This window comes from Coptis chinensis, chromosome 2 (genome assembly GCF_015680905.1).
Source record: "Coptis chinensis isolate HL-2020 chromosome 2, ASM1568090v1, whole genome shotgun sequence".
NCBI classification, from domain to species: Eukaryota; Viridiplantae; Streptophyta; class Magnoliopsida; order Ranunculales; family Ranunculaceae; genus Coptis; species Coptis chinensis.
In genome coordinates this window covers 3,913,266-3,930,520 of record NC_141457.1, presented here as the reverse complement: position 1 = coordinate 3,930,520, position 17,255 = coordinate 3,913,266, and the positions used below count along the sequence as shown (strand labels likewise).

Sequence of the window (17,255 nt, the reverse complement as noted above, 5' to 3'; positions counted from 1 at the left end):
AAAAAAACCCAAACTCGTCAGTGTTCTCTTTGCTCGAACCCACGACTTGTGTGCGAAAAACCCGAAAAAACACACCGTCAGTTTAATAACTATTCAGCCGTACTTTATTATAGTTTTGGTACAGATGATCTTAGCCGTGGGATTTTGGTACAAATGATCTTAGCCGTCCTTTATTATAGTTTTGTCTTTTAGTGAGAAAAACGCCCTATCTTATTAGATAGATAGGCAACAATGGAAGGGGTCACTACTAGGATGAGATGGATAGCAGACAAACGATCTTAGCTTCTTTTGAGAACATATGTGCTTCACTCCAAAGGAAGCTAGTACCAAGTGGTCGGCAAATCATGCAACCAGCTTCAGCCAAATGTAGAGGTAGGGGAAACTCCTGACCAGAATATATTTGATGTAGATTCTAATAAAGAAACATGATTAGAGATTTTGTAATACCCGCCGGGTTCAAAATCCCACATAAGAAAGGGAACTGTTCTAGACCTTGGATATACTGTAACGATGAATTACTTGTGTCAACTGTCAAGGCCCTTTGAGGAAACCCCCACACCCATGATGGAATCTGGATGGCTAAGCTGGGGCAACAACACATGATATGCAATGAGTCGTCACAAACTTGGTTAGTAGTTGAGGACTTGTTCTAAGGTGGTCGGTTTGTGATACACGGATACCCCATGGGGTTTAGTACGATATCAGATAGAGTTGTTCTAAATAGTGACTACATTGTACTGATTTATCAATTGATTGTGTCAAGGCCTTTTGAGAATTTCCCCACCCCTGTGATGGGCTTTCAGTGCCTAAGTCGGGCCGATATCCACCGTGGTATGGTCGTTACCAATCGTTTAAAAAACACATACTCACCGAAGCTCACACCAAAAGTCACACTGAGCTTCTACCCCTGCAGGTAGTGCAAGAGGCTGAAGTTTTTTTAAATGTATTTTAATTCTTTTATCCATATCATATGTTGTTTCTCATACTTTAACTTCCTGTTTTGGCAGTAAACTGCTTCAACACAACGAGAGCAATGGTAAAGAACACACTAAGAAACAGAAGAATTTGATGTTGGGGGAGATGAAACTGAACCAAATAATGGTACGCCCTCACGATCCAAGATCTATTCTCTAGGGATCAAGTTTCCACGTAGTTCCTTATGAAAAATAATGTAGTATTTATATAGGTAGAGTAGAGAGTCCTTGTAGCTCAAGTAATCTTGTAAATTGTGATAGAATATAACTGTCAACTGATAATTATCTTTTTGATAAGAAATGAATCTGGACATAAATCAACGTACATTAGTGGCAAGCCATGTGGCTAAGGTTCGACCTTAGACACATAAGTTAATGGGCCCTGTACTTTGATCCATGATATTGCGGTTGGGCTTTAGCCCCTGCCGGTCAACGAATAAAGTGAAGACCCCTACTAATGGGCGTTTGCCGTAGGTGGGGTCGTGAAACACCGCCCTCTTTGGCATGAGAACAAAGTTCATATGGCAAAGAAGAAAGAAAAATGAGCGAAATGTATAACGAAGTGTCGTGCGAAAAGAAATAATTCAAAAATTGACTGTCGAAAAAAAAAATATCATGAATTATCGGAAACGAAATAATGTCAAACTAACGTATACGAGATGTATTGTAGTTAAAAAATGGCTAAAAAATGTACAGTAAAAAAGTTCGAACGAAATTGATTGCTGAAAACTGTACCGAACGCGTCACGTAATAATACGAAATTTGAATTCGACGATGCGTGCCAACGGAATAGCGATACTTGGATTATACCGTTGAAAATTAAATGTAGGGATAGTTTAGTAATAATAATAATAAAAGGAAGTTAAATACGAATTGGACTCAAAGTGTTCGGATGAGATAAGAAGTCGGATTAGAATTCAGAATAGATAAGAATTCGGATTAGATAAGAATCTAACCAACAACAATGTAAAACTAGATCTAAGAAATATTATATAAGTGCTAGCTAATCTCCATATGCACAATAGTAGACGTAAAAAGAAAGATATACAAGGATGCATGATATGGCGTGGCAAGGCAGCATGCCACGGAAAATTGGAAATCACATTTCAAATTGGTAGAGACGTTTATGCACAGATAACGAAAAAGAAAAGGTTAGTAGAACAATTTGATCGATTGATATTGTGCCAACATATTTAGTCTGTTTATCAATTAGTGGGATTCGTGAGAAGATGCAAATTGAACTTTCTCTACCGATGATAACTGGAAGCTGTAGTTGATAAATCAACCGATGCAAATGCCACATATCAAAGTTGTTGGGATGTTTAATGTGTTAATGAATGAAAGATGGATGACAGGGTGTTGTGTACGTACAAGCTTTTGAGTACGTATTAAAAAAAGAATAAAAAAACAACACGTATAAGTTGGTTCATATGTTAATATGGCTGATGGTGTTATTGCTGCTTTTGTATATTTGAATGTTGACCAGTCAATTTGTATGCAGGTACTTTTTAACTTATGTAAGTGAACCTTTCTTCACATGTAACGAGAAAAAAAATAAAAAAAAATAAAAAATAAAAATAAAAAATAAAAAATAAAAAATAAAAAATCGTTTTTTATAGACAGTCTGTAAGAACACGATCAGTCTGATCTCTGAAAATTTTCAAGTACGCTTTTTTTACTGTTCTGGAGGTGTTTCCTATTTGCTCTCAATATTGTTAGACTTGTTTGGTACGAAGAACTGATCTGACAAAAAGTTTTTGTATGTTTGTGATTTGTGCCACAGGTAGAAACGACTGTATTATACGGGCAAAAGATAATCTAGAATAGTAAAAATCGATGACGATAGTAGATTTGGTGAGGTGGAAAGAAAGTGACAGATATAGCGAATACACGAGGCTGCGGCATAATCTAGCTCAGAATCGAGCAGCTTCAAATTGGATCGGCTAGGATATTAAGCTTAAATTATTGAGTTTCGATAAAAATTAAATTTGGTCTGTCGAAGAAGACGAAGAAAACGGAGAAAAGTGTGGAGAATATGACAAAGCGGTGTCGGAAACATATATGTTAGTATTTTTTTGTAAGTTATCGTAAAATTTTGGTTAAGTCTGAAAGACTGACGAAAAATTTATTCTTGTCGTCGCAGGTAGAAACAGTGGTACGACGGGGAGAAAGAATATTTCCGAAAATACCGCGAAGAAAAGTTTCACTCCACATAATCTCAATGCCTTGTAAAAAATAAATAAGGTGAAGATAATTTTCAATCCGCTCAGAAAGTTCGGCTTAATGCCTTAAAAAAATGATGAAGCTGTCAAAAATTTTCACTTGGTAAATTTCTCGTAGAAAGATCGGCAGAATGCCTTCGAAAAAATAATGATGCTGACGGAAATTTTCACTCGGAAAATTTTTCGGAGAAAGATCGGCACAATGCCATAGAAAAAATAATGACGCTGACGAAAATTTTCGCTCGGAAAATTTTCCGTAGAAAGATCGGCACAATGCCTTAGAAAAAATAATAAAGTTGGAGAAAGTTTTCGCGAAGAAATGTGACGTAATGCGAATACTCGCCGCACGGAGAAACGGCGGTATTATGAGCAAATTATATTCATAAAGAGTCGACGGAGAAAAGTTTAGCACAGAAAGACGTCAATTAATGTAAGTAGAAGAATTAAAGAAGTCGGCGAAGTTTCGTTGAGAAAGAGCGGCACAATGCCTTAGAAAAAGAATGATCATGGAAAATAGTTAACCGAAAAGCTAAAGCGAAGCGAATGCATATTTCTATAAAGCGGAAAATAGTTAACCGAAGCGGAAAAATAAAAGAAACTGGATTGTAAAGGAAAGAATGATAGAGAATGTTGGGGTGACTATTCAAAACCAATGGCTAAAGAAAAAGTGTCGTTCACCGTGGATGAACTTCGAAAAATACTTTTAAAAAGCGGTGCCAATGATTATTGACAACATGAAACGGGTATGTTAGTATTTTTATTTATCGGTTATCGTAAAATTGTGGTTAAGTCTGAAAAACTGACGAAAAGATTTGTATTTTTGTCGCAGGTTGAAATGGCGGAATTACGAGCAAAAGATATTGACGAAAATTTTTGAGCGGAAAGATTTCAATGCCTTAGAAAAAAAATAAAGAAGCTGAAGAAAGGTTTTGCTCAGGGTGACCACGCCGTAATGCCGTAGAAGAAATAAAGAAAACGGAGAAACTTTTCGTTCAGAAAAACCGACGAAAAGTGGCTCTCAGAAATATCGGCCCAAATGCCTTAAAAAAAAATAATGAAACTGACGGAAAGTTTTCACTAAGAAAGTTGACGTAATGCGAATGTTCGCTGCACGGAGAAACGACGATATTACGAGCAAAATATAGTTACAAAGAGTCGATGGAGAAAAGTTTCGCGCAGAAAGATGTCAAGTAATGTCGTAGAAGAAATTAAATAATGAAGCTGTCGGAAAGTTGTACTCAGAAAGATCGGCACAAGGCCTTAGAAAAAATAAGGAAGATGAAGAAAGGTTTTGCTCAGGGTGATCGCGCCGCAATGCCGTAGAAGAAATAAAGAAGTCGGAGAAAATTTTTGCTTTCCGGAAAAATTGATCGAAAAGTGTCTCGAAAATATCGGCCCATGCCTTAGAAGCCGATGGAAAGTTTCGTTGAGAAAGAAAGGTATGCCTTAGAAAAAAAATAATGAATCACGGAAAATAATTTACGAAAGTGCTAAAAGCGAAGCGAATCAGATTCGAAGAAAAAAAGAAGATTTAATTGAGCGGCCGTAAGATAATTGATAGAGACAATTGATTAGGTAATTGTGTGAATGTAATACCATTGAGCTAAAACTTCTTTTGATGAAAAATAAATAAAAATAAAGTATGCGTTTGCTATTGAATGTTGTTGTGATAGATAACATACCTGTGGAAAACTGACAATGTTGTTGATTTATATAGTTGAAATGAAATAGAACGAGGCACGCCCCCAATGAGAAAAAACGCCCCAATGCATACTTAACTTTGCAAAATTAGGCTAAACGAGCATAAAAGCGTTCAAACTTAGGCTGACAAAGCTAAACGTGGTAACCTCGTCAGATTTTGTCGGAACAATAGTAACGAACTAAGCGAGCGTAAAAGCGTTCAAACTTAGACTGGCGAAGTTAAAAGTAGTAACTTCGTCAGATTTTGTCGTAGCGATAGTAATGATTAAGCGAGCGTAAAAAATGTTCAAATGTAAACTGACGAAGCTAAATGTGGTAACTTCGTCAGATTTTTTCGTAATGATAGTAATGAACTAAGCGAGCGTAAAAAATGTTCAAACGTAAACTGACGAAGCTAAATGTGGTAACCGTCGATTTGTTCGTAATGATAGTAATGAACTAAAGCGAAGCGTAAAATGTTCAAACGTAAACCGACGGCTAAATGTGGTAACCGTCGATTTTTTTAATAATGATAGTAATGAACTAAAGCGGCGTAAAAACGTTTAAACTTAAACCGACGAAAAGATGACTACAAAAGTGATGTGTCTTGACCGCTTCGCTTCTAACAACGGCGGAGAGATAAGCCAATGAATCTGCATGATGTATGTCATTTCGGGGTCTTTGAGTGATAGAGATGCTATCAAATTGTCGAGCAAGACTACATTATCAAACTAAGATAAGCCGCCATACGCTCATCTCTTGCTTCAAAAGACCCACCAAACCGATTGGCAACAAAGGCGAGAATCCGTGTATAACCGGGAGCTTCGGCCCCCGTCAAAAAGTTTCTCAAGGCACAAATGGCGACCTCGGACTTCGGCCGTTATTTGAAGCGGCTAAACTAAGTCGCATGATTTCCCAATCTTTTCTCCGGGGTTTAACAAAAACACATCCAATTCGGACCAGTTTTACTATACGCGAGCCATCCGAGTAAACAATCCATATGTCGATGGGATTAGGAATTGCGTTTTCATGTCGGTCTTCGTCGCCCCATTAGCGGCGCGAGATGTCTTCCATAGATTTTTCCATCAATGTAGTTTGCCGACTATATGCCACTAGGTTGACCGTTGAAGGACTTGTTAATATAGGAGGACTAACCAAGTATTTCTTCGGTTGTTGCAATGCCATCTCACAATCAATGTTCCAAGTTGCGCCTTCTTTAAAGTCCGGAAGAAGGGATGACAACGATCGAATATTTAGAAATAAATCTATGAAGAACGGCAAGCCGACCCGGTAAGTCGTTGAATTTCCTTCTTATTTTTGGGTGATGACATATCAATAACGGCGTATCAGATCGATCAGATTAGCCTCAATACCTCTACGAGTCATGAGGTATCCCGAATTTTCCGTAAGAGGGCCCAAAAGAACATTTGGCGGGATTGAGTATCATGTTATACTTGTTAAGCATATCAAAACAAGTTAAAGATCGGAAAGATGATCACCCGTATTGTTCGATTTAACGACTATATCATCAATATAAGCCTTCATTATTTTTCCCAACGGTCGGAAAAATTGTATTGAAGAGTGAAATCCATTTCACCCGAAAGATTTAAAGCAGACAGCGCCCGGGCGAGAGCCTATGTGGAAGATGACACCTGCCATTACCTCTTACAAGAGTTAGAGATTTTAGGCGGTTGACACTTTCGGGTCCGACTGGAGATTGTCTTTTTCTTTGCGTGTAACCAACCTATCTAGGTCGGTAGTTTGTCTGGGATTGTTGTCTTCCCTCTAGTTGCTTCTGTGACACCTTCATCCCTGCCTGGTCGGACCTGTCTAGGATGACAGTTTTTCTCAAATCTGCTAGGTCGGCCTTCCCTGTCAGGTCGGTCCAGTCTAGGATGAAGGTTTTCATTATACTTTCTTCCGTGACGCCTTTTTTTTATGTCTGGACGGACCTGTCTAGGATGGCGATTTTCTGCAAATCTGCGAGGTCGGCCTTCCCTGTCAGGTCGGTCCAGTCTGGGATGAAGTTTTTCCTTATACTTTCTTCCGCGACGCCTTCTTTCGGAGGCGTTTGTACCGCCGTTTGCGGTAGCGGCGGCGGTGCTGCTGCTTTCCGGAACCTAGTAACAAAAGTACGTAACTTTTTGTCACGTTGTTGCTTGATGTTCAAAAGTGAGTCGACATCCTTTGGCGTCTTGCAATTGTGGCGGAAACGATTAACAAACTGATTTTCTAGTTCATTGTATTGGTGAATTGATCTTGAAGACAACTCACTAAACCAGCGTAATGCTTCTCCCTTTAGAGTTGATGGAAAGAGCTTACATATGAGTAAATCATCTCCACCCCATAACACCAACTTATTTTTGAACGATAGAACATGCAAGCCAGGATCTCCTTCCGACTCATCATAAAGTTCAAAATCGGGTTGTTTGAAGTCGGAATGGTGGTAAGCTTCCTGAATGTCGGCGAAAACTTATCAAGTACGCCATCATTGACTGTCAAGTTTTTCATTCTTACCCCCCTTGACTCTCTATCGTTAAGTTCTTTTGCAATCAACTCTTTCAACTGTTGTTCTGCTAGAGTTAAAGTATTGGCTCAAACAACTGGACGCCCCCAGTCGTGCCCATGTGGAGAAGGATACCTTCCATTATCTCTTATTAGAGTTAGAGATCTTTGGCGGTTCGCACGATCAGCTCCGACCGGTGATTGTCTTTATCTATCCCTATAACCAGCCTGTCTAGGCCGGTAGTCACCCTTGGCCGGGTGGTCGGTATAATTATACAACTTCTCCATGTTTTGTTACTCTTGTCTGGGATGCCCGCCTTCCCAGTCATGTCGGACATATCTCGGATGGCGGTCTTCCCTGAAATTGCTTCTCATAGGTAAATCTTCCATTTGAGATCGGACATGTCTAGGGTAGTAGTTATCCCTGGCAATCCAATTCTCCCCATAAGTACGGGTAATAGGGTAATTACTCTTAGAGTGTGCACTGGTTGATTGTGTTTGAGAAATAACACGTTGTTGAGGGCGATGAAGTGGATCTTCAAGGCGGTCCCATACACTGGAATGGTCTGCGCATCCGCCGTGGTTAAGCCTTGATGTTGTTGAATTTGCAACATCGTCCACCGGCCTTTGCTCTTTGCCGACTTCCTTCTCGAGTTCTGTTTAAATTTTTGACTCGTCGTAACTCCCGCTCAACCGTATTAGGGGTGAATTGGTACATTACTATCACCTTTTCCGCTAGTTGGCGTGAGAGTAATGTCCACGCCCATATCCATGTCAACTGAAGGATCGACATGGGATGACGGGCGGACCGCATGGAGGACCTCTTGACTTGTCGGCTTTCTTGTTGCAAAGGTCGTTAGGGTTGGTGCTTGGTTATCTGACCTTTTCTTGGAGGCGGTGGCGCCGCTCTGATTGGATGTTGAGAAGTGATTCTACTACTAGGAGCAACTTGATTGTTCAACGGTTCTTGCATTGGCCGATTTGAATTTGAGGGTTCGCGAGCATTATTAGCGGGAGGAATATGTCAACTATTTCGCCTACTTCTTGTGCTTACCATCTTGATTGTTTCAACGTGATAATGAATTCTAAATTTTCCCCTAGGCGGCCAATTATGTTTTGGCGAAGAAAGCTTCAACCACAACAAAGAGCAATGGTAAAGAACACACTAAGAAACGGAGAATTTGATGTTGGGGAGATGAAACCGAACCAAATAATGGTCACCTGCGTGTGCAAGATCACGTTCTCTAGGGATCAAGTTTCCACGTAGTTCCTTATGAAAAATAATGTAGTATTTATATAGGTAGAGTAGAGAGTCCTTGTAGCTCAAGTAATCTTATAAATTGTGATAGAATATAACTGTCAACTGATAATTATCTTTTTGATAAGAAATGAATCTGGACATAAATCAACGCGTTAATTAAGTGGCAAACCATGTGGCTAAGGTTCAACCTTGAACACATAAAATAATTTGTACTTTGATCCATGATATTGCGAATTGGGCTTTAGCCCTGTCGATTAAACGAATAAAGTGGAGACCCCTACTAATAGACGTTTGCCACGTAGGTGGGGGTCGAAACACTTCCCAACTCGGCTTCATTCATTAGTACATAATTCATATAACATAATGAATCTCCAAATATAGTATTTTATTATACTTATCTCGATATTTTCAGTGCATTTTTTTGGGACATTTGAGGCTCGGCGCCTCAAGGCTCTCATGCTTTTCCTTTATATACTGGTCGTTACATGTATAAATCTATAATAACAAAAATTATACCTTTGGAGATACACCAAATGGGGTATCAAAATGGAGTTCTAACGGTATTGAAGTGGTATTCAAGAGTATCACCTGAAATAACAAAATATGGGTATAAATAACTGTATGAATGATAATAATTAACCATAAGGACCAGGAGATAATATAAAACCACATCTAATGAGTACAAATTAATACTAACCGTTGAGTAAATCCGTATTAACTTTCTATAGTGCAGCGTGGACACATCAAAAACTACAGGAACAACAAATGTATTATCACCAACCATGTTTCTCTTCTTCTCATTTTTCCCTGCCGTTTCCTTCTCTGATGCTTTAAAGAAATTTACCTCAAAGTAGCTAAGACCTACAACGTCCATTGAGATAGGAACACAAGGTCCAGATGTTCCATCAAGTTGAATGGAAATCACATCATGAGCTATCCCATATGATTTCTTCTCAGTGAGTAAGTCAGAGGATTGAGGTGGCCTATACTGAAAAATTTGTTCTTGTGAAGTTTCATCAGTAAATACAGGAACAGATGAACCAGGGTACACAATATTTCTTTCTCCAACAGCCAAAATTTCCAAATCATCCTCATTAACTGTCAAGCGGGACACCTGGAATAGTAATGGTAATGAAGTCTCATTTTGAAGTACATAGGGAGCATATCTTCTTGTGCATATACTAGTGGTGGCATGAACACCCAAACACCTCTGAGTCTCGAGAAGATCGTTCAACCCAAACTCACCCTGAACTTTTTTAATCAGCTCCTTTAACCTGAAAATAGGCTTCACATAAAATTATATCAGTAAATTGCTACAAGATCGTTTGAGTTCTGGTGGATAGCCACCCTGTATTAACACATGCTACCTAAGTTCAAATACCCCCTGTGGTTGTATTTCCAATATAAAATATAAAAACTAACTAATTAATTAAGTAAAAGAAAATCAGTATATTGCTTATTCATGTTTTTCCCAATAAGCAAAAGATATTAATTCTTAAAACCAAAAAAGATTACAGTCCTGCCCCAAGGCCTCATAACCACCCCCACCCACAATACTACAAGTGCAGTAACCAGTACAAACCAACGAGAGAACACCTATGACCCAAACCCCAGTCTCTGCATTCTAGCTCCCTCAGCTTAGAGACTGGAATCATAAACCAGTGAATTTCCAACTGGAAAAGAGTAAAAACGTCCATTATGTCATGGTGCAAACTGACTAGATTATAACTCCTCAATCCTGATATTAGTTAAATTACAAAGTTGTCCAGAATTGAAATGAAAAACCAGTAACAAGGTCCCATAAAAGAAAAAAGAAAAAAATTGTTGTCCATCAACAAGACAACTAGACTCTCAAAACTAGGGCTGTCAATGGATTCCCTGGATCATAGTGAGGGTGATCTAAGATAAACTCTGATCCTAACACAATAAGAACTTGTAGTTTGTACAATCCAAATACAATCTGATATAAACAGGATCAGAATCTACAGATAAGCATAGCTATGAACCAATTTTTTGTAAAATGTGTAACATACCTTTTTTTTTAACATATTTAGTTTACTAAAGAGAATGGGTCAGTACTCAGTACGGAGTGGATTAAGGCTGATTTGAATTTGATCCCTTAATGAATGGATCACAAATTCACAATAGATCCAAATCCGAGCCAAGAACCAAATATGTACCATATTACTACTACTGAGGAATTTTAAAGAAGAAACACTCTGAAATATGTAAGTGATGTTCAATTGTGTACCTCTATACCAGACCACTACTGAGGAATTTTAAAGAAGAAACACTCTGAAATATGTAAGTGATGTTCAATTGTGTACCTCTATACCAGGTACTGTTAAATTCAAATTAAGCTGTGCTGTCAAAGTTAAATGGATATCAGTTACTGCAGAGGTGTTGAGAAAAGAACTCTGGTTCTGTGTTCTAATCACGTCTAGCTTAAAATCCCAGATCTCTATAAAGGGCTCCCACATGACCTGAAACCATTTGGAAACGTTTAGATAATTATTCAATTGCAGTCTACAGAGAAGACAACTTCTAACATGAAGTACCTTTTGAATGTTAAAGTAGTTGACCAACATGTCACTAGCAAGAGAAGCCTCCATGGCACTTCCAATTGTGTCAGAACGCAATACTAGATTCTTCAGGAGGATCTCCAGGATAGGTCCATTGCAGCTACACTAAAAGAGCACGGGACAAAATCAGCTACGGAAGGGTTAGCCTTCCACAAAGTTTAGGAAGAACATTACAGAATGCACTGTAAGTACACATCTTCATTAATATTTCAATAATTATAAAACTGTGACAAAAGAATAAGATGAACCAACATATCCAATAGGTCAAGAGAAATGTGCAATTTCAGTTTACACAATTAAGAAAGTCTTCTGGGTTAAATCAAAGTTACTATGTAGAAAGAACATATAAGCTTGTGAACATTAACAAGCAGGCCTAGGGAAAAGTTCAAAATTAACCCAACATGAACTTCAAAAGTTGAAGAAACAAAACAAACCGCATAAATTGCAATAACTACAAATTAACCCATAGCAGCACATGCAGAGCCACAGCCACTCACATATTACCTTTAATTTTCTTGTCGCATTACCCTTACAAGCTTTTATTTATGAACTATATGATTGAGTGCCAGAGTAAATCATAACAGCAAAACGAAGATACAAAAATCTATATCTTATTGACACACAAGAAGTTGATTTCACCCTGAAAAGATTATCTCAATGTTTCGTGCCTACTAACACTACCAAGGATATAACAATTATCCAAACAGGATCACTTTCTATACTGCACCCCGCAATACAATGACTAAGCACGCCCATAATTGTGAGTCTATCAAAATAAACCACCACTCAAGATTTTGACACACTGACCACTTTAGTTTTGAAATCCCCAATGTCAATATAGAATACTCCACCAAATCACCATCGTTATAAACAAAAGTTGACAATCTTTAATGTGTTTTTGAGATGCTACACCGATGAAAGTATCCCCAACAGACACTTGTTAACAACAGTATATTATAAATAAGAAGTTCAGCATACAATTTGTGGTGCTTTGTGTACACATGATCTCATCTAGAGTTCCACCGGAGTTCAATTGCTTAAAGGAATAGCATACTGTTCATCCTTCTGAATTTAGGAGTTCGACTTCTCCCCAAAAATAGAAGTCTCAATGTAAGATCTATGTGCTACCCCTTGATGGAAAGCTTGATCCTGAAGCCTTTATAGGTTGTCTCAATGACGCGACTGAAAAACCAAGGGATACACACTAGCTTGGTTGACGGAGATAAATTTGTGTCTTGTCAATTGCAAACAATAAAAATGTTTTTACTTTTTAGCCAACAAGTGTTTTTAGCCAAGTGATTATGTTTAGTGCAAGTTTTACAATGAATGACCCAATAAGCGCAATTGAATTCAAAAGGCAAAAGTACAGACACCCAAACCGGCAAACAAATCTAATCTAGAATTCTCTTAGAATCCAGTTACACAGCTGGACATATTGAATTTTAAGTTTCAAATGGGCATTCATAACATCACTATAGAAAAACATACCGTCCCATCTGTTAGAAGCAGAGAAGCCTTCCTTAATTGAACTTTCAGATCCATAACACTAGCTAAATATTGGAAAGTCCCAGTTTCAGGATTTTTATATCCAAGGATATTCCAAATGTAGAATAGCTGATGTGATATAGACATATCCAAACTGTCAACTTGAATGTTGATGCTGGTATGCTGCTTCTGCTCTTTGAAACTTATGGCTGCCACAACATTAGCTTGAAATAGCTGGAACAAAGACCAAGAGAGAACTCTTTGGTCATGAACAATATCCAGCATTCCTCTAGCTTCTTCCACACTGCAATTCAATATTGCATGCTCCCCAGAAATAACTAATTCGCCCTCTCTACTTTGCAAAGTTATGGTTATATATTGATGATGTCTTCCCTTCAGCACTGGCTCTTCGCCAAGTATATTAGAAGAGTAATCCCATGGCTTTTCCTGTTTGTTTTCCGCTTCCCTTGATTCACTGAATGCATCTGCTATTACCAATAAAGGATAATGAACTGAAGCACCAATTATCTCCGACATCACAATCAGACTAGAACAATCTTCAATGTTTGCTGCAGTTAAAGATGAATCTGAATTTTTTTGAGAATGCAATCATGAAAGAAATTCGTGATAACTGCTCCGAGTAGGAAACAAGAAGTTCGATGACTTTACCCCAGTCTGACAAATGCAACCAAATTTCAACAAAAGGAAGATTAACAAGCAGCTTATTTTCAACTCTATTTGATTTCTCGAGGTGGATGCCTGCACCAGAAGAAACTGAACCATCAGATTTGCACTGAACTAAAATTACACGAGAATGAAAACAATATAACATGAGACTTGAACATTCAATATCCAGGCACAATGGTACGTCATTTCGGAATGATGCAGATAAGTCTACTTCCATATCAACCTTGGCAACCAGTTCAGGCGGAACGAAGTGCCCTGGCCTTGATCGACATAACCTTATTGACAGAGACTTAGCACGACACCTGACTTCTCTGAAGCTCACACAGTGAACAAAACTCTCTTCCTTTTGTTGGGGTTTAACACCGATTCCAATCGATCCCACTACACAGATAATTTGTATTAGGATCAATAACAACTCCAGACAACAATCTAAATATTTCCTACAACCTAGCTAACATGCCCAACTCGCTAAACAACTATTAACAACAGATAATAATAATGTAAAGCAGAAAAAAAATACCACAACACAAATATATATCGTAGAAGAGCTAATCCTTTTATAAAGTGGAAAAGAAGATTACAATCACTCATTTAAGTCTCTCATCTTACTAGATCACTCCTCTCTCTTTATCTTGATTGCTTTTAAGATTGGGTTTTCTGTCTGTGAGCTGTGTATTTTCGTTTCTTGTGTTAGGTTTCGCCAAAAACTCAAACCTTATATTATTAACTCGCGGTTTCACAAAAATAGAAATCCTGACGAAAATAGGCGCGCCCTAAAAACACTGGAAGTTGGCGCAGGTCGCGCCTTGAGCAAGACTAATCTGAGCGCATGCGCGCTCAGGCTTCTCCACGCAAGGAACTCCTTTTCTCCTCATGTGAGGGATAACTCCAACACCTATAACATCTTCTTGAACTGCAGAAACTGGAAGATATCTGATTTGAAACCTTCCATATCAAAGTATTTTTGTCAAGCGTTGCAGAAATATTTTCTTTGTCCTCGAGCAAGACAAGTGACATACATAAATCACGTCCAAATATATTTAGAAGATGAACAATATCCACAATCATTTTTTCTGAAACCCTGCAGTCAATAGGTCTGTCCATGGGAGCATCCTCCCTATGCTTTACAGTGGTGAAACTGATACACAGCTGTTTAAGTCCAAGATGCAAAGACTGACCTCTACTACATTCCACAGGTAGTATCTCGACTTTCCTCGCAGTTTTCAGTAATACAGGTATCATGCCCAGGCAAACAAAAGTAGCCAATTAAAATGGCAAGAAATTCAGAAGGTAAAACACAGGATACATGTAATGCTTATGAGTGTACCAAGATGAAGACAGGAGTAGCCCATCGATAGAAATGAACATATCAAGACATTCTGTACCTAAGTCATCATCCATGCGAGCAATGAGCAATCATTCTTCGCTTATTAACTTCTCAAAGAATCAAGAGATATCTGAATATCCGCTGGACCCGTCGCAACTTTGCACTAATTGGCATCTTCGGCATCGCTGTTCCTATCCTTGTTTACAAGGGCATCGTCCGTGATTTCGTAATCTCTCTCTCTTTTTCTTTCTTAATCATTATTAATAATTAATCTATTTATTGTCACTAATTTTACATACCTCAATTGTTAACAGCATATGCAAGACGAGGATGCTGGAAGGCCATATAGGAAATTTCTTTGAACATCATCATCATCATCATCAGTAAGCTGAGTTTTATGTTCAATTATCACTGTAAACCACTTTGCAATAATTTTTCTGGCGCACTTTCTTGTCATTGGACCGGTTGCATTTTTTTTCAGATTTCCAAAGGTATATTTGAAGTTTGGATAGCTTATGCTATTGTTTTAGGAATCTCATTTTTTGATGAATAACTTTTTCTTTTCTTTTGTTCTTAAATTGGAAGTTCACTACCTGCCTGTGTCTAGTTACTCTAGTAAAATAGATACAAGTAGGCAGAGAAGTTGTGCGTAGATTCTCAATTCCATATTTAGAGGAGGAAACATCAGATGCACTATTGTTAACAGCTAAAGAATCGTTGGCTAACAATGGTGGAAGTAAGGAAAGAGTATAAAGAGCATATCTTTTGGGTACACATTTTTTTTCTGAGACTTTTTTTCTGATGACAAATTGTCAGTTAAACATTCCTGATCTCCTTAACAACCTGAATGTCCATACTCTGACCATCTTCACAAATTAATTACTTTTCCTCCAAATGTGGTGCAGGGTTTGAACTATGTGGCAGCGCTGTTATTGTTAGTAATGAAAACTGAAGAAGAAGCATTCTGGATGCCAGCGGTTCTCTTGGAAAACATCTTGGTTAATGATTGCTACACGGATAACTTGTCTGGTTGCCATGTTGAGCAAAGAGTATTCAAAGATTTGCTTGTCAAGAAGTGCACAAGGTTTGCTTTTAGTTCTTGTTAGTTTTCTCTTACAATTTTTATGTCTATCCTAATCTCTCTTATTGGATAAAACACGCTTTGTATGTTTGTGTAACGTTGCTGGTTCACATTTCTCTAATCCTGAAAGTGGAATGCAGGATTGCCGCCCATTTAGAAGCTATGGAGTTTGACGTCTCTCTTGTTACAACAGAGTGGTTTTTGTGCCTCTTCTCTAAAAGCTTGCCATCAGAGGTTAGATGAAATCTGGCTTTTCCATTTTAATTCATTTGAGAAAACACAAATTCATCAATTAAACAAAAAATTTGCCGGATATGGAATGAAAAGTAGAGAGCGAGCTATTAAATTGCTCGTTCATTGACTAATTTTTTTTCTTTCTGTTTGGCTCATTGTTAGACGACTATGTGGGTCTGGGATGTCCTTAACGAGGGAGCAAAAGTTCTGTTTCATGTAGTCTTAGCTATCTTCATGGCAAGTGTTACCATTACTAATATAGTGTATGTTTTCATTGATTGCATTTTATGTTCGTTAAAGTTACTGGATTAGAGTATCATGCGCAAGTGGTGCTATAACTCAAAATTTACGGAAGTAGGAAGATTCTTAAACCTCTGTCGTTGTTACAGATGAAAGAGGATGAATTGTTGATGGCTAGTCAAGTTGGAGATGTTCTCAGTATCTTGCATCGAACCACCCATCATCTTTATGATCCTGATGATCTGTTGACGGTAAGTGAAACCGTATACCATATACCTATATCGTATGAATTAGATTGTCTACTTTGTTCAAGCTTCATTTCAAGATCACTCTGGTCCTCTCAGTTTATCCTGGTGCCTAATTAAAATGTTTCTTCATAATGATTTCCTGCAGGTTGCTTTTGACAAAACTGGTTCGATGACAACAAACACTACAACAAAGCAAAGGAAAAAACAGGAACCTGCAGTCATGGCAGAGCTTGATCAAAGATTAAGACGGTTAAATTCCTTAAAGATGGATGATAAATCCCCAGTTTCACCAAGAGAATAGTCAAACGCCTTTTTCCTCTTCTTTTCTTTTTAATATTGAATTGAAACCCCTACTTAAGGTCTGATGCCCATCTAGATAGAAATATATGTTTAATGTAAGAGGTTCTATCCGAAGTATTGAGTGTTTGAGACAGACAGAGACGAGGGGTAAGATATTTATCTCATAAGATAGGCCTTCAGGGGTAAAATGTAAATTTTGAGTACTGTTGATTCTAAAAGCATACCTGGTGAGTAAGAAGTGCGTTCCTTTTGGGAACTTTAGTTGTGGTGTTCGTGTAATCATATCTTGGTAATATCCAATCAAATTCATAGCCACTGTTGTGTATGAAACCAGGGTATCATATACTTTTCAGACTAGTAAAATCTTTAATCGTAAGTGGAAACATTTCAGTCTGTTTCTTGACTTTTATGTCTAGTGAGACTATTGTT

At 38.0% G+C, this 17,255-nt stretch overlaps 2 protein-coding genes across 10 annotated transcripts in view; one reads left to right on the top strand and one right to left on the bottom strand.

Moving 5' to 3' along the window:
- Nucleotides 1-17,141, top strand: part of LOC147514426 (uncharacterized) — a 45,338-nt gene extending 28,197 nt beyond the window's left edge. For 3 of the 4 annotated variants that reach the window (XM_086583002.1, XM_086583010.1, XM_086583006.1), the window contains 7 exons: nt 14,593-14,949; nt 15,038-15,492; nt 15,629-15,807; nt 15,945-16,038; nt 16,201-16,275; nt 16,428-16,529; nt 16,672-17,141. In XM_086583002.1, coding sequence (XP_086439128.1) covers nt 15,451-15,492; nt 15,629-15,807; nt 15,945-16,038; nt 16,201-16,275; nt 16,428-16,529; nt 16,672-16,827 — 648 coding nt within the window. In that variant the 5' untranslated portion in view covers nt 14,593-14,949; nt 15,038-15,450 and the 3' untranslated portion in view covers nt 16,828-17,141. Of the gene's footprint in view, nt 1-14,592; nt 14,950-15,037; nt 15,493-15,628; nt 15,808-15,944; nt 16,039-16,200; nt 16,276-16,427; nt 16,530-16,671 lie in introns of those variants that run through there. The other variant, XM_086583015.1, reaches the window with a different exon arrangement.
- On the bottom strand, nt 21-13,887 carry LOC147514427 (uncharacterized). 6 transcript variants are annotated; one of them, XR_015207917.1, is made up of 8 exons: nt 13,379-13,887; nt 12,713-13,278; nt 11,201-11,329; nt 10,970-11,125; nt 9,487-9,927; nt 9,340-9,392; nt 9,159-9,230; nt 334-385 (listed from the first exon to the last, which is right to left on the bottom strand). XR_015207917.1 is itself a non-coding variant. In XM_086582974.1 (7 exons), exons 1-7 carry the CDS (start codon nt 13,611-13,613, stop codon nt 248-250), a joined length of 1,911 nt encoding a protein of 636 aa, XP_086439100.1. In that variant the 5' UTR covers nt 13,614-13,887; the 3' UTR covers nt 21-247. The 6 variants fall into 6 exon arrangements, 4 of the variants coding, with proteins under 4 accessions (XP_086439100.1, XP_086439105.1, XP_086439112.1 ...); XR_015207910.1 differs by having other exon boundaries at nt 345-412; XM_086582974.1 differs by having other exon boundaries at nt 21-412; nt 9,340-9,927.
- Nucleotides 17,142-17,255: the final 114 nt, after the last annotated feature.